This window comes from Gymnodraco acuticeps, unplaced genomic scaffold (genome assembly GCF_902827175.1).
Source record: "Gymnodraco acuticeps unplaced genomic scaffold, fGymAcu1.1, whole genome shotgun sequence".
Lineage (NCBI taxonomy): Eukaryota > Metazoa > Chordata > Actinopteri > Perciformes > Bathydraconidae > Gymnodraco > Gymnodraco acuticeps.
In genome coordinates, this window is record NW_022990398.1 from 2,366,006 (window position 1) to 2,383,648 (window position 17,643).

Consider the following 17,643-nt stretch of genomic DNA (forward strand, 5'->3'; position numbering starts at 1 on the left):
AATGCCCTGCAGCCTTTCCTCTGTTAATATGCTTAATTTATTAAAAAGATAACTTCTTTTGCATTGATGTAATGTAAAAATGTAACTGCAGAGTATGCTAATTAAAAACGTAAAAATTATTAGAGGGATATATTAATTTAAAAGATGTCTAAAAAATGTATATGTATATTTGGTTATGTAACGTGCCATTGAGAATTTATTCTAAAATAAAATGTTGTATTTTGTGTCATTTATGTGGTTTATCTCATTTTTTAAATCTCACAAAACACTGGATGGAGGGTGTTGTTGATACTTTTAATACGTTATGTACAAAGTCACATCAGAAACATTGGTAGATATTATATAGACAGTTGGTTTCAACATTTTAAAAACCTGCAATACATTTAAATTAGCTATACTGCATTTAATGTTTTGTTTCCCAGTCACATTCTAAAAAGTGTTTGTCAGTGAATTCATGCTGCAATATCGCTTCATTATCTTCTCAATATGCGATATCCTGCATGAAGGATTTTGGCACATAGACAAACATGACGTTGCTGGATTACTTGGCATCTTATTTTGTCTTCTGCTTTAGTGAATTGCCACAATATGCACATGAAGCCTTGAGATAAAGAATGAAAAGTGAAAAGATCTCAGGTTTCCTGAAGACATCCAGAATACATATTACACTATTCACAGATTGTGTTTGCACCTGCTTTGCTGCAGTCAGGAAAATCTGAGGGATGAATACACAGTGGACTGGTCAGGCTTTTTGGTGACTCCCTGCTGTCTCAATGCATCCTGGGAAATGTCTGCATACACCACCTGCAAATAAAAAAAAGTTATTTAAGCGCACTCAAGGGCATGTTTGGCATTTAAGGCTAGTGAGAGGAAACAAATAGTTTTCACGGCACTGCAAAGGGCATCCTGTCTTGAAACGGGGCGTTCACTTACCTCAGTCTTCTGCCTGGCCATTGGAATGGCTGTAAAATACAAAAAATAACAACACAGTAAATACCAGATTACCAGTGTTACAGGCAAAACAATATGAAATCTGGATACCTTTGTGAGAGGAAGTGCTACGTTTCATTGGTATCGGAGGTAACTGTGGAGCTGGGTGTGGTTGGTTTCTGCTTGCAGCTGACGGGGGGAAGCGTGTCCTGGGAAGTGGCAGAGGCTTGACTTCTGAACTCAGACAACGAGCCAATCCCAGAATGACAGGAAGAGACAGAGCAGCAGCGGCACAGACCAAAATCCTGTGCAACACACTCCTCTGAGAGGAGACAGCTAGGGGCGACACAAGTTAGGTAATTAGATTATCTTGTTTGAGTCATGATAATCATATTATAAATGAGTCCACATACCTGCAGTGACGTTCACATACTTCAAGTTTCCCTGCTCAGTGTCATCTTGAGCCCATGTAACACTGCATCCATAGGAACCTTCGTCTGATTTGTGGACATTCAGGACATTTAAAATCAGTTTAGTTTGATTGGCTGAGAGATTCACCTTGGTCACATGGTGCCTGAAAATTAAGTTTTCCTCAGTTGAATTTCTCCGCATCCAGTCTCCCGTCCAGGCGCCTCCACAGTGCTGGACCACACAGGACAGATACAAACTGCCCCCCGCTGGGACGTCCAACGTCTCACGGTCTGCCAGGACAACCTGGCTGCATTCTTCAGCAACTGAAAGTGGGAAGGATCCTTTAGCTAATTATTGTGCAACAAAGAACTGCATACACAGAAATATGCAAATAGGATTGTTACCTTGCTATGTATAATACTTTGATAAGGCCATATTGAAACTATGTGAACATTTTGACCAATATTGAACTTCAACATCAAAGATTGCATAATTAGATTCAATATACATAGTTTGTACATATTTTGGGTTGTTTTCCTGCATTCAGAATGAACCTAAATAACTACCGTATGCACAGAAAAATTGATTTTGATGTCAGAATATAGGGAAATAGTGTAGCAACAAACATTTCACACACTAAATACATACAACATATAGGAAAAGATTTCATAGACTGTGGGTTACCTCCTTTAAAGCTATACAACAGATCAAATCAAACTGTATTTATTATGTTTCATACCTAATAGGTAACCCAAAGTTCTTCACATCCAAAACAATAACAATACTAACACACCTCCCCTTCCAGGTAGTAGACACATGACTTTGATATTAATAAAAAAACACTAAATACCAACAGTATTCAACAAACACAGACCAGAATAAAACAAGGATAAATACAATTAAATTAAAAGCCACATTAAAAAGTTAACTCTTGAGTTGGTCTTGAAAGTTTATGCTGACCATCGGGCCTTCCACAATCATGGGCCATAATAATAAAAAGACACTTCACCATGGGTCTTTGTCTTTAGGTATAAAAGCACAGTACCAGAAGACCAGAGGGTTTTAGATTGTTCTAGGTTAAAAGCAAAAGAGCTTTAATACTGGGTGTCACGTGTGAGTTAAAAGGCAAGACTATGTACTCTCACCCAGCAAAGCTTGTCAAATGTAACAAATGGGAGATTTCCCATATTTAAAATGAGAATTTGAATGAGACTTCCTAATACGTGCAAGTAGCAAAACAAATGACTTACCAGCATGAAGAAGGCAGAGACAGCTGATGGCACTCAGGAGATGGTAACGCATGTCTGGCAGTAACAGTATTTGTCTACGTTCATGACAAATGTCTTTCACTTCCACTTTGCAGATCAAGTCAGGGCTTGTGTAGAAGTTTGATATGCATGGCAGCGAAGGATACACTGCTTGTTAGAATGTTTTTCAGTTGCTGGGGTTCCATGAACTCGCTCTTTCTCTCATTTTGTTTTCCTCAATCGTTTGACTGCCTGTCCTTTATGCTGCTGCTGCTGCTGCTGCTGGTGTCCAGATGGAAGTAAAGGAAGGAAGAAACCCACTAATCAACTCCCACACACACACACACACACACACACACACACACACACACACACACACACACACACACACACACACACACACACACACACACACACACACACACACACACACACACACACACACACACACACACACACACACACACACACACACATCTCTCTCTCTCTCTCTCTCTGCAAGGCTCACATACTAAATTACAGGAAAGCATGACCTCATAAATGGGGCCAGTTTCAAGGAACAGTTACACTGAGCAAGATTTTATTTCTTTGTTTTGGAGCATATAAGCAATTCTGGATTCATTATGTGTTTGCCCTTTCAATGGCTGATATGTGATGCATGGTTTATGCCTGTGTATGCCATGTTTATGCAATGATGTTGTTTTTCATACTTCTTTCATACTGAATAAATAATAACTTCCTTTTAACCGAGCTTGCAGAAAAAGTTTTAAGGGTTTAAAGAGCTTTATTTCCAACATGGTGAAAAGTTTTAGAGACTTTTTACACCCTGTACTTTTCCAGCAACAAAAGGCAAACTGTTTTTTTAACAAAAAAATCAACTTTCAAAATAAAAGCTTGTCACTTTTAAAGAGAAAACATGTTCTTGCTGTAAACGTTTCTTACATACATCAAGTGATCCCCCTCACGCGTGTACAATGTAAGTGCTGGAATGAATGAAGTACACATATGAAGTGGTCTACTTACTTACTTAATTAGTTATAAAGCGTGGTTTTGTTTTGAAAAACAATAACCGGACGTTTATTCCGTATTTATTCAGGCACATTTTTCACTCTTGGCGTTGGCGCACTCGTTTAATGGTTCCTTGATCTCTGCCACTCACGTGAGTTTGTCCGATAAAATAAGGGTAGTGGTGCTCTGTGGAAGAAAAACTGCAAAATATAATGACTGGAAATGCCCTTGTTGTGTCAGGCACATACGTCAGGCAGCATTATTTCAATTAGTTCAATTAGGTTACTTCACAGCAGGACTCCATATTCATAATTACTTTGGTAATAGATCCAGACAGGTTGATATGGTCACCAAAACAACAATTTAACACATGATAGTGTATACACATGATATTTTGTATAAAGCCTATTGGAAAATAAAATGTATATATCTAAATGAAATACAGTAAATTATTGTATGTGCCCAGCATGTATGTAAGAAGTAGTATTGTGCGAGTATTTTGGGGGGGAAATACAACAGTAAAAATGTGTGTTATTAGATTTAAATATACATAAAAAAACTGTACCGTAATCCATATGTTTGAAACAGTTAAAAACACTACTAGTTTATATAGATAGATAGATAGATAGATAAGTACTTTATTGATCTCAATTTGGGAAATGTTTGCGTTGCAGCAGCATAAGACAATAAGATAAATTAAGACACTAGAAATAAACAGTCCAAAATATTTCTGAAATAGAAATAAAATAGCATTAAAAAGTTACAAAGTTAAAAATAAGATAATACATGTGGAAAATATACATGTGGAAATAAATATTACTTGTATTGAATCTTATGTCTGAGTTTGAATTTGTAAAGTAAAAAATAATAACAGGTTACACAATAATATAAGTGTAATATACATAATACAATCATTAAATACATTATTTTCTGTATAAGTTGTTTTTTATTTTAATTTGGCGTTGATTTTGGTGCGGTCCCTTTTTCCAATAACTCCGCCCATCCGCCACGTCAAACACCGGCTGCGAGTGCCCAAACGAGCGCACCCTGTTTTCACACCGTCACCGACTGACTTTCGGTGAAGGAGATAAACAAAGAGCCGGTGACTTTTCAGGAAAACAGACAACGCTTCCCAAGCTCCACGGAAACATGGAAACTGGTAGGTCGAGTGCTACTTTCTGCTGTTTCAGCCCCGGTGGTTCGTTTATTATATGCCCGAGTGCAGTCTGTATTTGACAGCTAGAGGATGACAGCTGAGGAAGCTAATGTGCTAAGTTAGCATTCAACCATAGCATTCAACACGCTAGCATTGCCAGTCTGTTAGCATAGATTTACAGTCTTTTACTTCACTAGGTGTGTCCGTTCATTCCGATACTCTATCAACAAAGTACTGACATCTAGTGATGGCGAGATGAAGCCTTATGAAGCTTTCCAGCCAATTGGTTCGCAAAAGGGTTCATCTCATGAGGCTTCATCATGGGCTTCATTTGAACACAAACCCCCCTGTTGGTCAAAGTGTGTAAACCAGGCAGATTGGACATCTCAACAGTGTGCTCTATCTCATACCGAGTTCCCAATGAGTAAAGCCTTAGAATACCTCTAAACAACGAACATAAAATCATATTTTCATGTTAACAATATTGTATTTATTCCAGTTTAATGATTGTGATTGAAAAGCCTAAGGAGGCTGGTAAACATTGCAAAGAGGGATTTGTATTCCTTAATAATATTCGTAAACTTAACCATGTTGTAGCCTGAGAAATGCTAAACCATATCAAAAAATACATTTATTAACTACATTATCTCATTTAGCTGTAGCTTTTATAAACAAAAAAAAGGATGTATGAACCAGTCGTTGAACCAGGGACCCTGCGGTTGAGAGTCAACTGCTTTCCGGCTGAGCCACAGCACGTACACTAAATCTGAAAACACTGCAATATATTTAGTCCTGTATTTATTCATTTTTTTTTATTCCTACATTTATTTATACTTATTTATTTATACTTTTGACATGTTCCGACCTCTATATAAGTGAGGGTCTGAGCTCTCTTAATGACATCGTGTCAGCACCGGGCCCGGGTACAGGAGGGGTAATATCGTTCTTATTATACATCCATGGGTAATATGAATATGAGCGATGTGGTTCAACCGATCTGAATCGCTTTCTGAAGCAGTCACGTGGTATCGACAGGCAGCGCAATACGTAACATCACTACTGACATCTAAACAGGAGACACACACAGCTAACCCACAATAATGTATTAGTTACAATCTGGATGAATTTTCAGGATCCAGAGGTGTTAGCTTGTGTGGCTAGCCAGTCATGCATCTGATTTGGTAATACCAGAAACTGTCAAAGTATTTAAGGAGGTAGGCCTAACAGTTCATTTGTAATCTGGTTTTCGTTAGATGGCACTTTCAAAATAAAAGCTTCACCTATAATTCTTCTTTATATTCCAACAATGATTTAAGATCAGTGTGCTGGTTACTAACGATGTACATTTACTCAAGTTCTCTACTTAAGTATACATTTGAGGTACTTGTACTTTACCACAGTATATTCATGTTATACTACTTTATACTTCTACTCTATTACATTTTAGAAGTTAATGTTGTAGGTTTTACTCCACTACATTTATTTTACAGGTTTATTTACTGGTTACTTTATAAATTCAGATTTTGGCACACAATACTTGGGACAAACTTTACAAATATGATTACGTGGTATAGATTTAACCATCCAACATTATATTTAAGTAACTACAACCATGAGTGGGTTAACACAAACAGATTATTTGGCAGTTTGTTATTATATAAGATATTTAACCCATCCTGAATACTTTAACCACTGCTTCAGATTGATTTTGATTGTTTCGATTTCGCTACCTAACCTCAGCTTTCACAACTGTTTTTTGTTTCACGTAAGCAAAGGTCAGACAGTTATTTCTAAGACCTTTGTTACCTAAGTGTGCTCTTCTGTAAACCCAATGTTTCTTTATCTTTCTTCCAATATTTTAAAGTGTCGATTAAAATGCAGGACTTTGATATTTTGATAATATGCTGATCTTTGGACGGTGTTTTAGTCAATTATTGTGGATGTCTACTGAGCCTCCACCGTTTGGCTTGATGCCAACTGCAGTTGCACATGTAGCAGTGATGGGCATAATAAAGTGCTTCGCTAATATATAAAGCCTGTTGTATAACCATTGATGTGTAAATGTGCAAGTCACCCCGGCTGCCTGGGGTCGGCCCCTCCATAGAAAACTACTGTGATGTATGTTCTCAGCATTCATGCATCCACTTGTTGAAAAACATCCAGACCAACTGACTTCCTCACCCTTTGGCTTTTTGGAATCTGTTCTTTAAGACCTCTCTTATTTCACTTTGAATGTGTTACAGTGTTTTGAGGTGACAACAACATTAACGTTAACCTTTCTGTTGGTCGTTTGTTTACACGTCACGTCACGTCTTCACGTCATGGCAGAGTGAACAGGTACAGGCAGGGCCCATAGTGATAGCCCTATAGTTTAAATCTACTACCCACAAAGAAACACATGGACATGGGTTACTATTTTTTTTTTTAAATGGTAAATGTATTTAGGAACCTATCAATGTAATAATTTTAAGCGGGGGTGGACCTCAAATCCTCTAGGGGGGTCCGGGGGCATGCTCCCCCGGTAAGATTTGTTTTTAAATATTGGAGTTAAATGCATCAATCTGGTGCACTTTGAGGGGGAAATAAAGAGACTAGATCTATGGAAACACCATATGAAACAGAACTGTATACATCAATGGCCATAACCAATAACATCCCATTTCCAATATGAAAAAAACACTGAAACTTGTTTATTTATTTATTTTTGGTTCATTTATAGTTGTGTGTGTCTGGGCTCCTGAACCAGCCTCACCTGTCTCCCTCCTCTCCTGTCTCCCTCCCTCAGTGGCCATGTCGGCAGGCCACATCATATAGACAGCCAGTCACCCTGTGTGAGGCAGGCCACTTAACAGGCCAGGCCATTGGGAAACCCCCCGGTCCTCCCGATGGCCAGTCCGGGACTGGGTGCAGGAGGCGTAGAGCGAGGGACCATTGTCCACAAGTTAATCGATCGCAGATGGCGTCGTGGTCACAGACGAATGAAAAAAAACAACTAAATGGGTCGCGAAATATACTTGGGCGGCCGTTAATATACCTGGGCGGCCGTTAATATACCTGGGCGGCCGTTAATATACCTGGGCGGCCGTTAATATACCTGGGCGGCCGTTAATATACCTGGGCGGCCGTTAATATACCTGGGCGGCCGTTAATATACCTGGGCGGCCGTTAATATACCTGGGCGGCCGTTAATATACCTGGGCGGCCGTTAATATACCTGGGCGGCCGTTAATATACCTGGGCGGCCGTTAATATACCTGGGCGGCCCGCCCAAGTATAGTCTATGTGTGGGAAACCCTGCAGTACACCTATCATAGTTTTAAATAAGCATCTCATTTGAACCCTTTCCATACAAATCACTGTCCAAAAATGCAGCTGTTACGCCACTAGCAAAAACCCTGTTATGACACGGGCCCCCATGCAGGCCTGCTCTTGAAATATTCTCTACCTCGGGTCAGGTTCTGATGATACACTTGGCATGACGGGGTATGAAGCTTGACACTCTCCTAATCTGCGGTGGTCATTGAATTTGTGTCGATGGAAAATAACCAGAATGCAGCTGAGAGAGAGGGGTCGAACAGTCGGCCTCATGCATGACTAGGCAATGTCTCTTTCAACGGTTAATTGCTCTGCACTATTACCCTCTCAAAGTGTGTGTGCACCCATCCTACCCAGGACTAGAGAGACTTTCCAGTGTGTTCGTCTCACAGATGGAGCCAGACAAGTGATACCACTGAGCTCAGATCAGCTCTTAGCTCCTTAAGGCTGCTTTAAGAGAAACTAGAAAGCATATTTGATAACTACCTTGTTTTGCACTATGCCTAGCGTCCTTCGTTTCTCATCAGAGGTCTAATCAGGAGGGTGCTCAATATGCTTATAGGCTATTGTCCACTATAAACTCTAGATGGTGGAAAGAGCGATGCACAAGACAGCTGTAGTATTCAATAAATGATGTGCTTTTATTTTATGACTATTGATCTGGCATTTTCCAGGCATTATTGTGACGTTTAAGTGTGTAAGTGCTCGTAAATCAGATCTAAAGAGAGAAGTGTGTATACCTGAAGTGCACAGAGGACTCATGGTAATTGGGAAAGTAGGTAGTTCCTGCTTGTAGTAATAGTTATCTGTCCCAATGTCTATCTGTAAAAGCCTTCCTGTTACAAATTAACTTCATGTGACCTTCTCGCTCCTGCAGGTCTGAGTCAGGAGAAAGTCGCCTCCTTCCTGAAGCGGCTGCGGGCCGAGCCGCGCTACCTGCTGGCCCAGAATGTGTCGACCTGCGTCGACCCGCTGGAGGTCTGTCTGCAACGGCAGACCGTCCAGGATACTGTGCACATCTTCCAGCACACTATATCCACAGAGGGCAAGCCCATCACCAACCAGAAAAGCTCAGGTAGGACATCATACAGTCATTATTACTATGAAACCAAATGCATCCATATGTGGGTCTGAATGGATGTGTTTAGCTGTTGGCTCATCACATCCATATGTGGGTCTGAATGGATGTGTTTAGCTGTTGGCTCATCACACACACATCATTTAGTTGGTGAATTTGCCTATTAAACAATGCATCGAAAGGCAGCACAAACAAATGTGAACCATCACACATTTGTACTAAAAGTGATGGTATTTCTGAAGTAAATAGTGAACACTTTAGATTTAGAAATGATCAAATTCCTGTGCCATACTGTAGCAAACCTGAATAATACTGATTGGAGGACAAGCTGCACAAGTTTTCTCAAATGATATTAGGGATGTAACGATACCAAAAACTCACGGTACGATAATATCGCGATTTAAAAAAGTCCACAGTACGATATTTATCGCAATATTGAAAAATAAAGAAAAAAAATGTGAATTATTTATTATTTTTTAAATGTATTTATTTATTAAATAATAAATCTGATTTGTACAGCACTTTAGTAGGATAGTAGTATTTTAAAGTGTCAACAATATAATAATCAGACCCTGCAATAGAATAAATCAAGTTTCACTTTAGTTTTTCAAGTAACTCAACTCTAACTCACTCACTCACTCACTCACTCACTCACTCACTCACTCACTCACTCACTCACTCACTCACTCACTCAGCATCACCAAGGTTATCTTTTAGGAATATGAGCATGCCCACATTTCCAGGTAGAAGCTGGGATGTTTGGGCGTTTACAAAATCCCCTGCTGTGGAAAAAACTCTCTTGCTTGGTACTGATGTTGCCGGGACAGAGAGATATGCTTTGGCCATGGGTGACAGCAGTGGGTCAAACTGTGCATTGTCTCTCCACCACTTCAAAAACAATACAGTTGTTGCCAAGAAGGTGAGGCTTATTGACAGGGCGAGATATAAATATACTGTTGGTACTTGTCAATGTCTCTAGGTATGTACATGTAGCCCTGTAAATGTCCTTTTGTGTTATCTGTTGTTTTATGTTCACGTTGTAACCTACTTGCTGCCATGTTGGACAGGTCTCCCTTGAAAAAGAGATCGATGATCTCAATGGGACCACCTGGTTGAATAAAGGTTTAAATTGCGGTAGATTTTGTCAGTCTCACAACGGTATTGAGACATGTATTTACCGCGATATTCGATATATCGTTACATCCCTAAATGATATATATTCTTTATATAACTATTCCTATACTGCGACTATCTGTTAAAAATAGTGGATATGCATGCTTAATTTTTTCTCAATTGTTATCAAAAAAGGCTGCAATGTTGCGCTTTAAAGTCTTGCCTTAAAAACAAATGAATAAATGCAAATTGAGAATCCTGAATAGAGTCCATGCCAACCATGATACAATGCAGACTATCAGTTTTAGTTCATGAAACTTTCTTTAAACTGGTAAATCCAACTTCTTGTCAATTTATCAAGATTTGCATCTCATGCATGTTACACAGTGACTATGCTATAATTTATACACTTTAAAATGACACATTCTTTGTCAGTTACAAATCAAGTTGTTGTTCAATCAAGGAATCAAACACACTGCCAACTATATAAATAATGAAAGTTAGGCCAAACAGCATTTCTGATTCCTGTACCTAAACAAATGTTACTTTAAGTCCTCACTAATCTGCGCATCTTCGTGTCTCAACGTCACTTTCTCTGTTTCCAGGGAGATGTTGGATCTTCTCGTGCCTCAACGTCATGCGACTTCCCTTCATGAAGAAGTTCAACATAGAGGAGTTTGAGTTTAGTCAGTCGTATCTCTTTTTCTGGGACAAGGTAAGACCCTCACCAACTGTTCTCTGTTCCTCAATGGGCTGATGGATGCACTGTGTATCTGATATCTGTCAACTGTAGATTTATTGCACGTTTTCCTATCTTACTGTTGTATACACTAAGACCCCACTTACACGCAAACGCATACAAAACGCAAAGGAACCGAATACGATATCAAAAAAGTCTTCCGTTCACACGAGACCGTTCGAAAGCGCTGGAGACGCTGTAGTACATATGCCGGGCCTGTAAGTGGCGCTGTACTTCCGCACGAGACTGCTCGAAAGCGCTGGAGACGCTGTAGTACATATGCCGGGCCTGTAAGTGGCGCTGTACTTCCGCACGAGACTGCTCGAAAGCGCTGGAGACGCTGTAGTACATATGCCGGGCCTGTAAGTGGCGCTGTACTTCCGCACGAGACTGCTCGAAAGCGCTGGAGACGCTGTAGTACATATGCCGGGCCTGTAAGTGGCGCTGTACTTCCGCACGAGACTGCTCGAAAGCGCTGGAGACGCTGTCGTACATATGCCAGGCCTGTAAGTGGCGCTGTACTTCTGCCACAAAATACACCAAAAGCAGCGAAGAAGACCCCCGAGCACGGTTGCCATGGTTGCCCTTCTGTTTATTCTCCGCGGTGGATTTAGCAACATATAGTTCTCCATGTCCACTTGTTGCTGATGGTTGTGGTAGAGGAGCTGTAGATGTTGCACTAACATCTGTAGCAGCAGAGGTGGGGAGAGGCGGGGCTATGGCTTCATCGTTATCAGGAAATGATCGTATAGGGCGTACACACTGAGCCGTTTGCCCCCCCAGAGCGTTCTGGTTGCAGATCTATCCACCTTGGGACCCGTTATCGTTTGTGTTTCTGTGTGGCCGAACGGGCTGTACGAAAGAGAAAAGTAGCGGATACAACCGTTTGCGTTCCCTGTGTGGAAGTGTTTATTTGTGTTGTTTTGCGGTCAGGACATTGCGTGTGTGGATTATTATGCAGCAGTGTATAAAGTCATTGTCCAACTTCTGTAAATCCCTCTTTTGCGTGGTTATAGTCAGTGCCCTTCGAGGTTTGACGTCACAGTGACAGCGGCCAAATGTTTTTACTTTTGTCTGTCTCTGTTTTTCTCCCACATGTGTAGACAGTTGTTTGTTCCATGCACCATGAACACACCTTTCTTTGTAGCATGTGCCAGCCGAAGGGAGTAACACTGAATCCAAGCTCCAAACAAGGATACAGTGAATGTGGAGCGCTAAGAATATCCCGCCTGCGGTCAGCCATAGATTCTTAAATGACATCAGATGTGTAGTTCACTCTCTATGAGCGGGTCTTTCAGGCCTCTGAATACTGACCAATGAAATGACCCGAAAGCTGTGTTAGTTAATGTTCTTTTATAAATGATTTATCTAATAATAACGGCTGAGTACAAAGCCTGCCTGACACGATCTTGTTGATTTTCTTCGGAGGTTGATGTTTTACAGTTGGTTGAGTCTGAAGTACTGTTTTGTGTCTTAAGCCTAACTTAAGTGTATGCTTTACGTATTGGTAAAGTCACAGTATTACATTGAAAACCACACATTTCTCTTTTTGGTCACCATGTTTTGCCTTTCTGTTTGCTCGTTTTGCTACATATTTAACATTGCTACTACGAAATATGTTATTTATTGTCCTTTTACAAATTATAGAACTTATAATAATATGTTCAAGCCTGATACCGTTTTACTTATGTTCTGTTGCTCTGCAGGTAATAACTTGATGCTTAAATGTGTTTGGGTTGTATCTTAAATTATGAGGTTGATTTCTTACAGTTAGTTTGGTCTCAAGTACTACGTTTTGTGACTCAAGTCTAACTCAAGTCTAATTTGTTCAGCCCTTAACATTTTTTCTGTTTGTTTTCTCTTCCAGATTGAGCGTTGCTACTACTTCCTGCAGGCCTGTGTGGAGACAGCGCAGAGGAAGGAGCCCGTCGACGGACGTCTGGTCCAGTTCCTGCTCTCCAATCCAACCAATGACGGAGGACAGTGGGACATGCTGGTCAACCTCATCGGTTTGTACGACTTTTATTAAAGGTTAACCCTTATTAAACGCCAAATCCATTTTATTTGCCAGTTGTGGCTGCATGTTTGGACCAATAAACACAGGTCGCAATTAAAGCAAGGTCACTTTTGTCAATATATTCTTCACCATTTAATCAGTCAGATAATTTTAGGGAGACTATAAGCCTCAAAGTGTAATTCATACATTTTTATCAGCATGGTAAACAAGTGGAGACTCCTTACTTTTTAGGCAGAAGTCTGAATGTGTGTCCTTTTCTCGATTACTTCAAATCCTTTAATCGTCAAGGGACCAGAGATTTATATAAACACATGTTTATTGCTCCGTTTCAGTTTCATTGTCTCATCTTCCTCAACATTTCTGGCTACAAAACAAGTGTCCCCACATTTCTCTGTTTAGTTTTGACTCTTTTTGACTTCTTGGTATGACAACTAGCATCCTTGCTGAAGGGCAGGTGCGTTTTTAGGAGGACAAAGAGATGAATTGTGTTGGTGCTGTAAATTAACAATCTTAACTGCTGCAAAGCTACATCTAATGCAGCAAGAACTTTGTGACAAATGAATGAAATACTGGTCCAATATAAACACATTTCTTAAGTATGGGTGCGCTGAGTCCAGTGACTGAAGCATATGAAAGTTCTGGATATTAATTGCAGTTTTACAGTTATTGCATTAACAATAATGTTTTTTTGCTGTTTTAAGAAAATAGTTTTAAATGTTGTTTCGTCCTGTCTTCAGAAAAGTATGGAGTCATCCCAAAGAAATCCTTTCCCGAGTCTCACAGCTCCGAGGCTTCACGCAGAATGAATGACATCCTTAACCATAAGGTGCGTTTACACACTTCCTTCAGTTCAAACTAATCACGATCAATCTGTGAGAATGTGCTGACTGTTGTTTTTGTGTCCCTGTGTGTTCCAGCTGAGGGAATACAGCCTAAGACTGAGGAACATGGTGGCCAGTGACGCTACTAAAGCTGAGCTCTCTGAGGCCTTGGACACCATGATTGAAGAGGTGAGACTGAGTGAGAGATCCTATAGGATAGATTATAGTGCCTTTACACTCCAGGCAACCATTAGCATGTTTTAAAGGAACTCTGTTACATAGCCTGTGTCTGTCTGGAGGAGCTAGGGACTAAATGTAGTTCCTCTAGAATCGTTTTAGGTTAGGGTTGGGACTTTACGAGATTACCGTCTCAGAAAATATCACGATATATGGCAATACACTATAGAGCAGGGGTGTCAAACTCAAGGCCCGTGGGCCAAATCCGGCCCCCAACTTCATTTTATTTGGCCCGCAAGAGCTTGCAAAAAATATAATACGTTTATTATACGGTTTCATGCCACTTTACAGAAGCACGATGTCCATAAACTACATGTCCCACAATGCATCTCATTGTGTGACATGCGCACTGAAGAGACTTGCAATTATTTGAAATGATTTTCCCTAGACTTCTGCTCTCAGACGTAGTTAATTATGAAGTTATTACCCTATCCGATAATAATCCAATGCAGAGGCAATAATGTAATATAATACAATTTTAAATATATATATATATTGATATATTCTTAAAGTTACAACCAGCCCTTTGAGTGCAACCTTAATGCTGATGTGGCCCATGATGAAATTGAGTTTGACACCATATAGAGCTATTCGTATTACTGTGATTATGAATATATATGTTTTTATTTATATAATTGTTATCATTATCAGTTGCAATGCCCCTCAAAGGAATGAGAACAGAATTATAATAATACACTGAATATAAACATCTGATTTAAAAAAAAAAAAAACCGGTCTGTAACACTTTCCTATTTCTACCAGAAGAGGGCGCTGTCCATTAAGACATAACTGAGCAGTTAAAAGTGATACCTGAAATGAACTGAATGTAATCAGGGTTCGAGTTAATCCTGGTGTAGGGTTGACAGATTCAAGTTACAACTGTTAATACATTATATGAGCTGCAACAAAGAGTAACCTAGTGATGCTTTGGTCAATATGATGTCTTTACCCCCTAAAATTAGGTGGGGTACAGTTTTCTTTTTAAATAAGAAGCTTTAACAATCGCTTATTTAAATAGAGTCATTTTTTAATACCCATATCATTCATGTTTAATATCAGACTGCTTAATTAATTGAGAAACAAGTGGAAAGACATTCCAGCCACTTGTCAGATCTGATGCAGCACTTCAGTAATACAGTGTTTTCTTTGGCGCCATTCAGGTCCGTTAATTGTCTTGCTTCCAAGGCCTTCAAAAATAATTATGTTTCCCCTTAAGAGAACTTGCAAAATACCTGACTGTCTGCAGTGTAGTATGACTTAATAGTCTTAATGCAAATGTGTGTGTGTGCACATGTCATATCAGGACCATGCAACAATTAAAAGTAAAGAAATCACCTGCACACCGCCCCAAATGTGGGAGGTTGAAGATAGCGATCTTGTTTATGGAACAGTCTAACACAGAGCATCTGACGCTGGACAGCAAAGATAAAATTCACATCCTAAATAATAATGAACGTGCACAAAGTATTTCACACCACGGCAACGTAACATGTTTGTATGTCCATGCGTGCGGGGAAATGTGCGTGCGGGGAAATGTGCCTACAGTGTGTTTTTGTGGCTGGGACAGGTTACAGTGTCTAGGTGTGTGTGTGTATAAAAGGCATTATTTACGCTTCCTGTGTGTGTGTGTGTGTGTGTCTGAGTGACTGTATGAGCGGCCAGTCAGTCAATCAGCCTCCCATTGAGTGGGTCGCACACACAACGCTGCTCTGGGGGTGCAGCCTTTGTTGTCAGCTGTTTGAGTGCATTGTGCTTCTGGCTGCTTGCTTGTTTAAACAGTCGCCTGTATCTCACTGCGCCACCACACACACACTAACACACATATGTTATGCAACAGTTAAGACTGCTCCCACCACACTGCACGACAGGGTGGGGGTGGCGGAGGGTCGTCGGTGTGTTTGTTTGTCCACCTGGAAGCGGTTTGTTTTGCGAAACACCGCTCTGTCACGGCCGCTGCTGATGGACGAGCCGCTGTTGTAAGAAGAACGAGCCAGATTTAAAACCATTATTCAGTATTGGACCTCCATATCAGTACAACAAGTTACATTTGACATCCATCAAATCCCATTATTTAAAAATAATCCATATTCTTGAATTCATAAATCAAATTAAATAGAAATTCAGGGATTATATTTAACCTTGCCTGCTTTTGATGTACAGCTAGCAAGTAGTTACTGTGCTATAGATAGGAAGAGCATGTTTTGAATTGTATTTTCAAAAGCACATTAAAGTGTCAATGTTCAGCGGCGAGAAGCATCACAGTTGCATATTGGTTAGGTAATCATTTATTTAGTCAAATTGTCCTGATCACAGGTTCTAAAACGCAAGGATTTGCATTAATTTCATTGGAAACAAATATCTTTGACAATTTGTCAGATAAAATAATCAATTGTAAGCTCATTTCTTCTTTTAAAACTAAATAACAATTTAATTAATAAGACAAATAACATCATTGATCAAAATTAACGGATACAAATCTACCATACTTGTACAGTGTTTCCCCTAGGATGGAGTCATAGCAGCGGTGCTAAGGCACGTGGGCCCAGCATAATGTGAGCGCGTGGAATTTTGTAGTGTGCGCGTGCAAAGTGTGCCCCGCCAATTTGTTTCCATGTGTCTGCCAGCACAAGAAAGGCTCTTGAGGCCTATACTAGTACCAGGGCCGGTTCTAGCCAATTTGCTGCCCTAGGCGAGATTTTATATATAAAGAATAAATGAACAATCTCTACAAAAGACAAATACACTACAAAAACAGAAACGTATTGACATAGGTAATATACGTCAAAATGGCTTCAAATGTATTCAGTATTGTATGAACATGTTTGAATTGGGGAGTCGACGTCACATCCTCTAGGGGGGTCCGGGGTATTATAAGTAAAATGCTTCAATCTGGTGCACTTTGAGCACACAATTACTAGAGACCTGATCTAGGGGGTACAACTCTAAAACCCCCATATGAAAAAGATTGGGCTACATTTTAATAATCAAATAAGTATGTGAACATAACCAATAACCTACCATAGCCAATAACAAATAAATGTATTTTTGTTGTTCATTTATATCTTATTTTACCTTAACATTTATTTATTCATGCATATTTTTGTATCCCTCCAACTTTAAACGATATTTTTGGTTTACTGTCCTATAGTATACATTGGAATGATTTCAAACCTGTTTTTATTTATCCTAATAGGAGTGCCTTGTGGTCAAAACGTTTGAGACCCACTGAGATAACTTAAAAACTCAAATTAACTTATCTAAACACTCAGAGAACTTTACCTCACTGAGCCTCTCAGTCTGACAGGAGAGCTCTCCTCCACCCTGGTTGTAGAAACATCTACTTCTTATATCCGTTAGCGCAGCTAGCACCAGATTCTAATAACAACAGCGCCGGTACCGGTGCGCCCTCTCTCTCTCTTCCTCCCAGAGCTACCACCGCAGCGCTCCCCAGATCTGGCGCCCTAGGCCCTGCCTAGTACATACAGTGGCAATGTCTCAAGATTTAGCAAAAATAACACATACAGTAACACAAATACTACAAATCCACATAACAAACAATCAAAAATGAAAA

General features: G+C 39.9%; 2 protein-coding genes across 2 annotated transcripts in view; one reads left to right on the forward strand and one right to left on the reverse strand.

Moving 5' to 3' along the window:
* Positions 1–273: 273 nt before the first annotated feature.
* On the reverse strand, positions 274–2,923 carry si:dkey-52l18.4. The gene is made up of 5 exons (XM_034224631.1): positions 2,592–2,923; positions 1,344–1,664; positions 1,042–1,266; positions 934–962; positions 274–804 (listed from the first exon to the last, which is right to left on the reverse strand). Exons 1-5 carry the CDS (start codon positions 2,641–2,643, stop codon positions 706–708), a joined length of 726 nt encoding a protein of 241 aa, XP_034080522.1. The 5' UTR covers positions 2,644–2,923; the 3' UTR covers positions 274–705.
* A 1,564-nt stretch (positions 2,924–4,487) lies between these two features.
* The window catches only part of blmh (bleomycin hydrolase), a 29,499-nt gene continuing 16,343 nt past the window's right edge, over positions 4,488–17,643 (forward strand). Inside the window, exons 1-6 of the mRNA XM_034224776.1 lie at positions 4,488–4,755; positions 8,945–9,142; positions 10,864–10,973; positions 12,865–13,006; positions 13,752–13,840; positions 13,932–14,024. Coding sequence (XP_034080667.1) covers positions 4,746–4,755; positions 8,945–9,142; positions 10,864–10,973; positions 12,865–13,006; positions 13,752–13,840; positions 13,932–14,024 — 642 coding nt within the window. The 5' untranslated portion in view covers positions 4,488–4,745. The remainder of the gene's footprint in view (positions 4,756–8,944; positions 9,143–10,863; positions 10,974–12,864; positions 13,007–13,751; positions 13,841–13,931; positions 14,025–17,643) is intronic.

Bases quoted from the DNA above. Each gene is read 5' to 3' on its own strand.
- si:dkey-52l18.4 (XM_034224631.1), bottom strand. From the start codon at position 2,643: ATGCGTTACCATCTCCTGAGTGCCATCAGCTGTCTCTGCCTTCTTCAT. The intron at 1,665-2,591 runs GTAAGTCATTTG...TCCCACTTTCAG, and splicing joins TCTCTGCCTTCTTCATGCTG to TTGCTGAAGAATGCAGCCAG. The intron at 1,267-1,343 runs GTATGTGGACTC...TGTCGCCCCTAG, and splicing joins GTATGTGAACGTCACTGCAG to CTGTCTCCTCTCAGAGGAGT.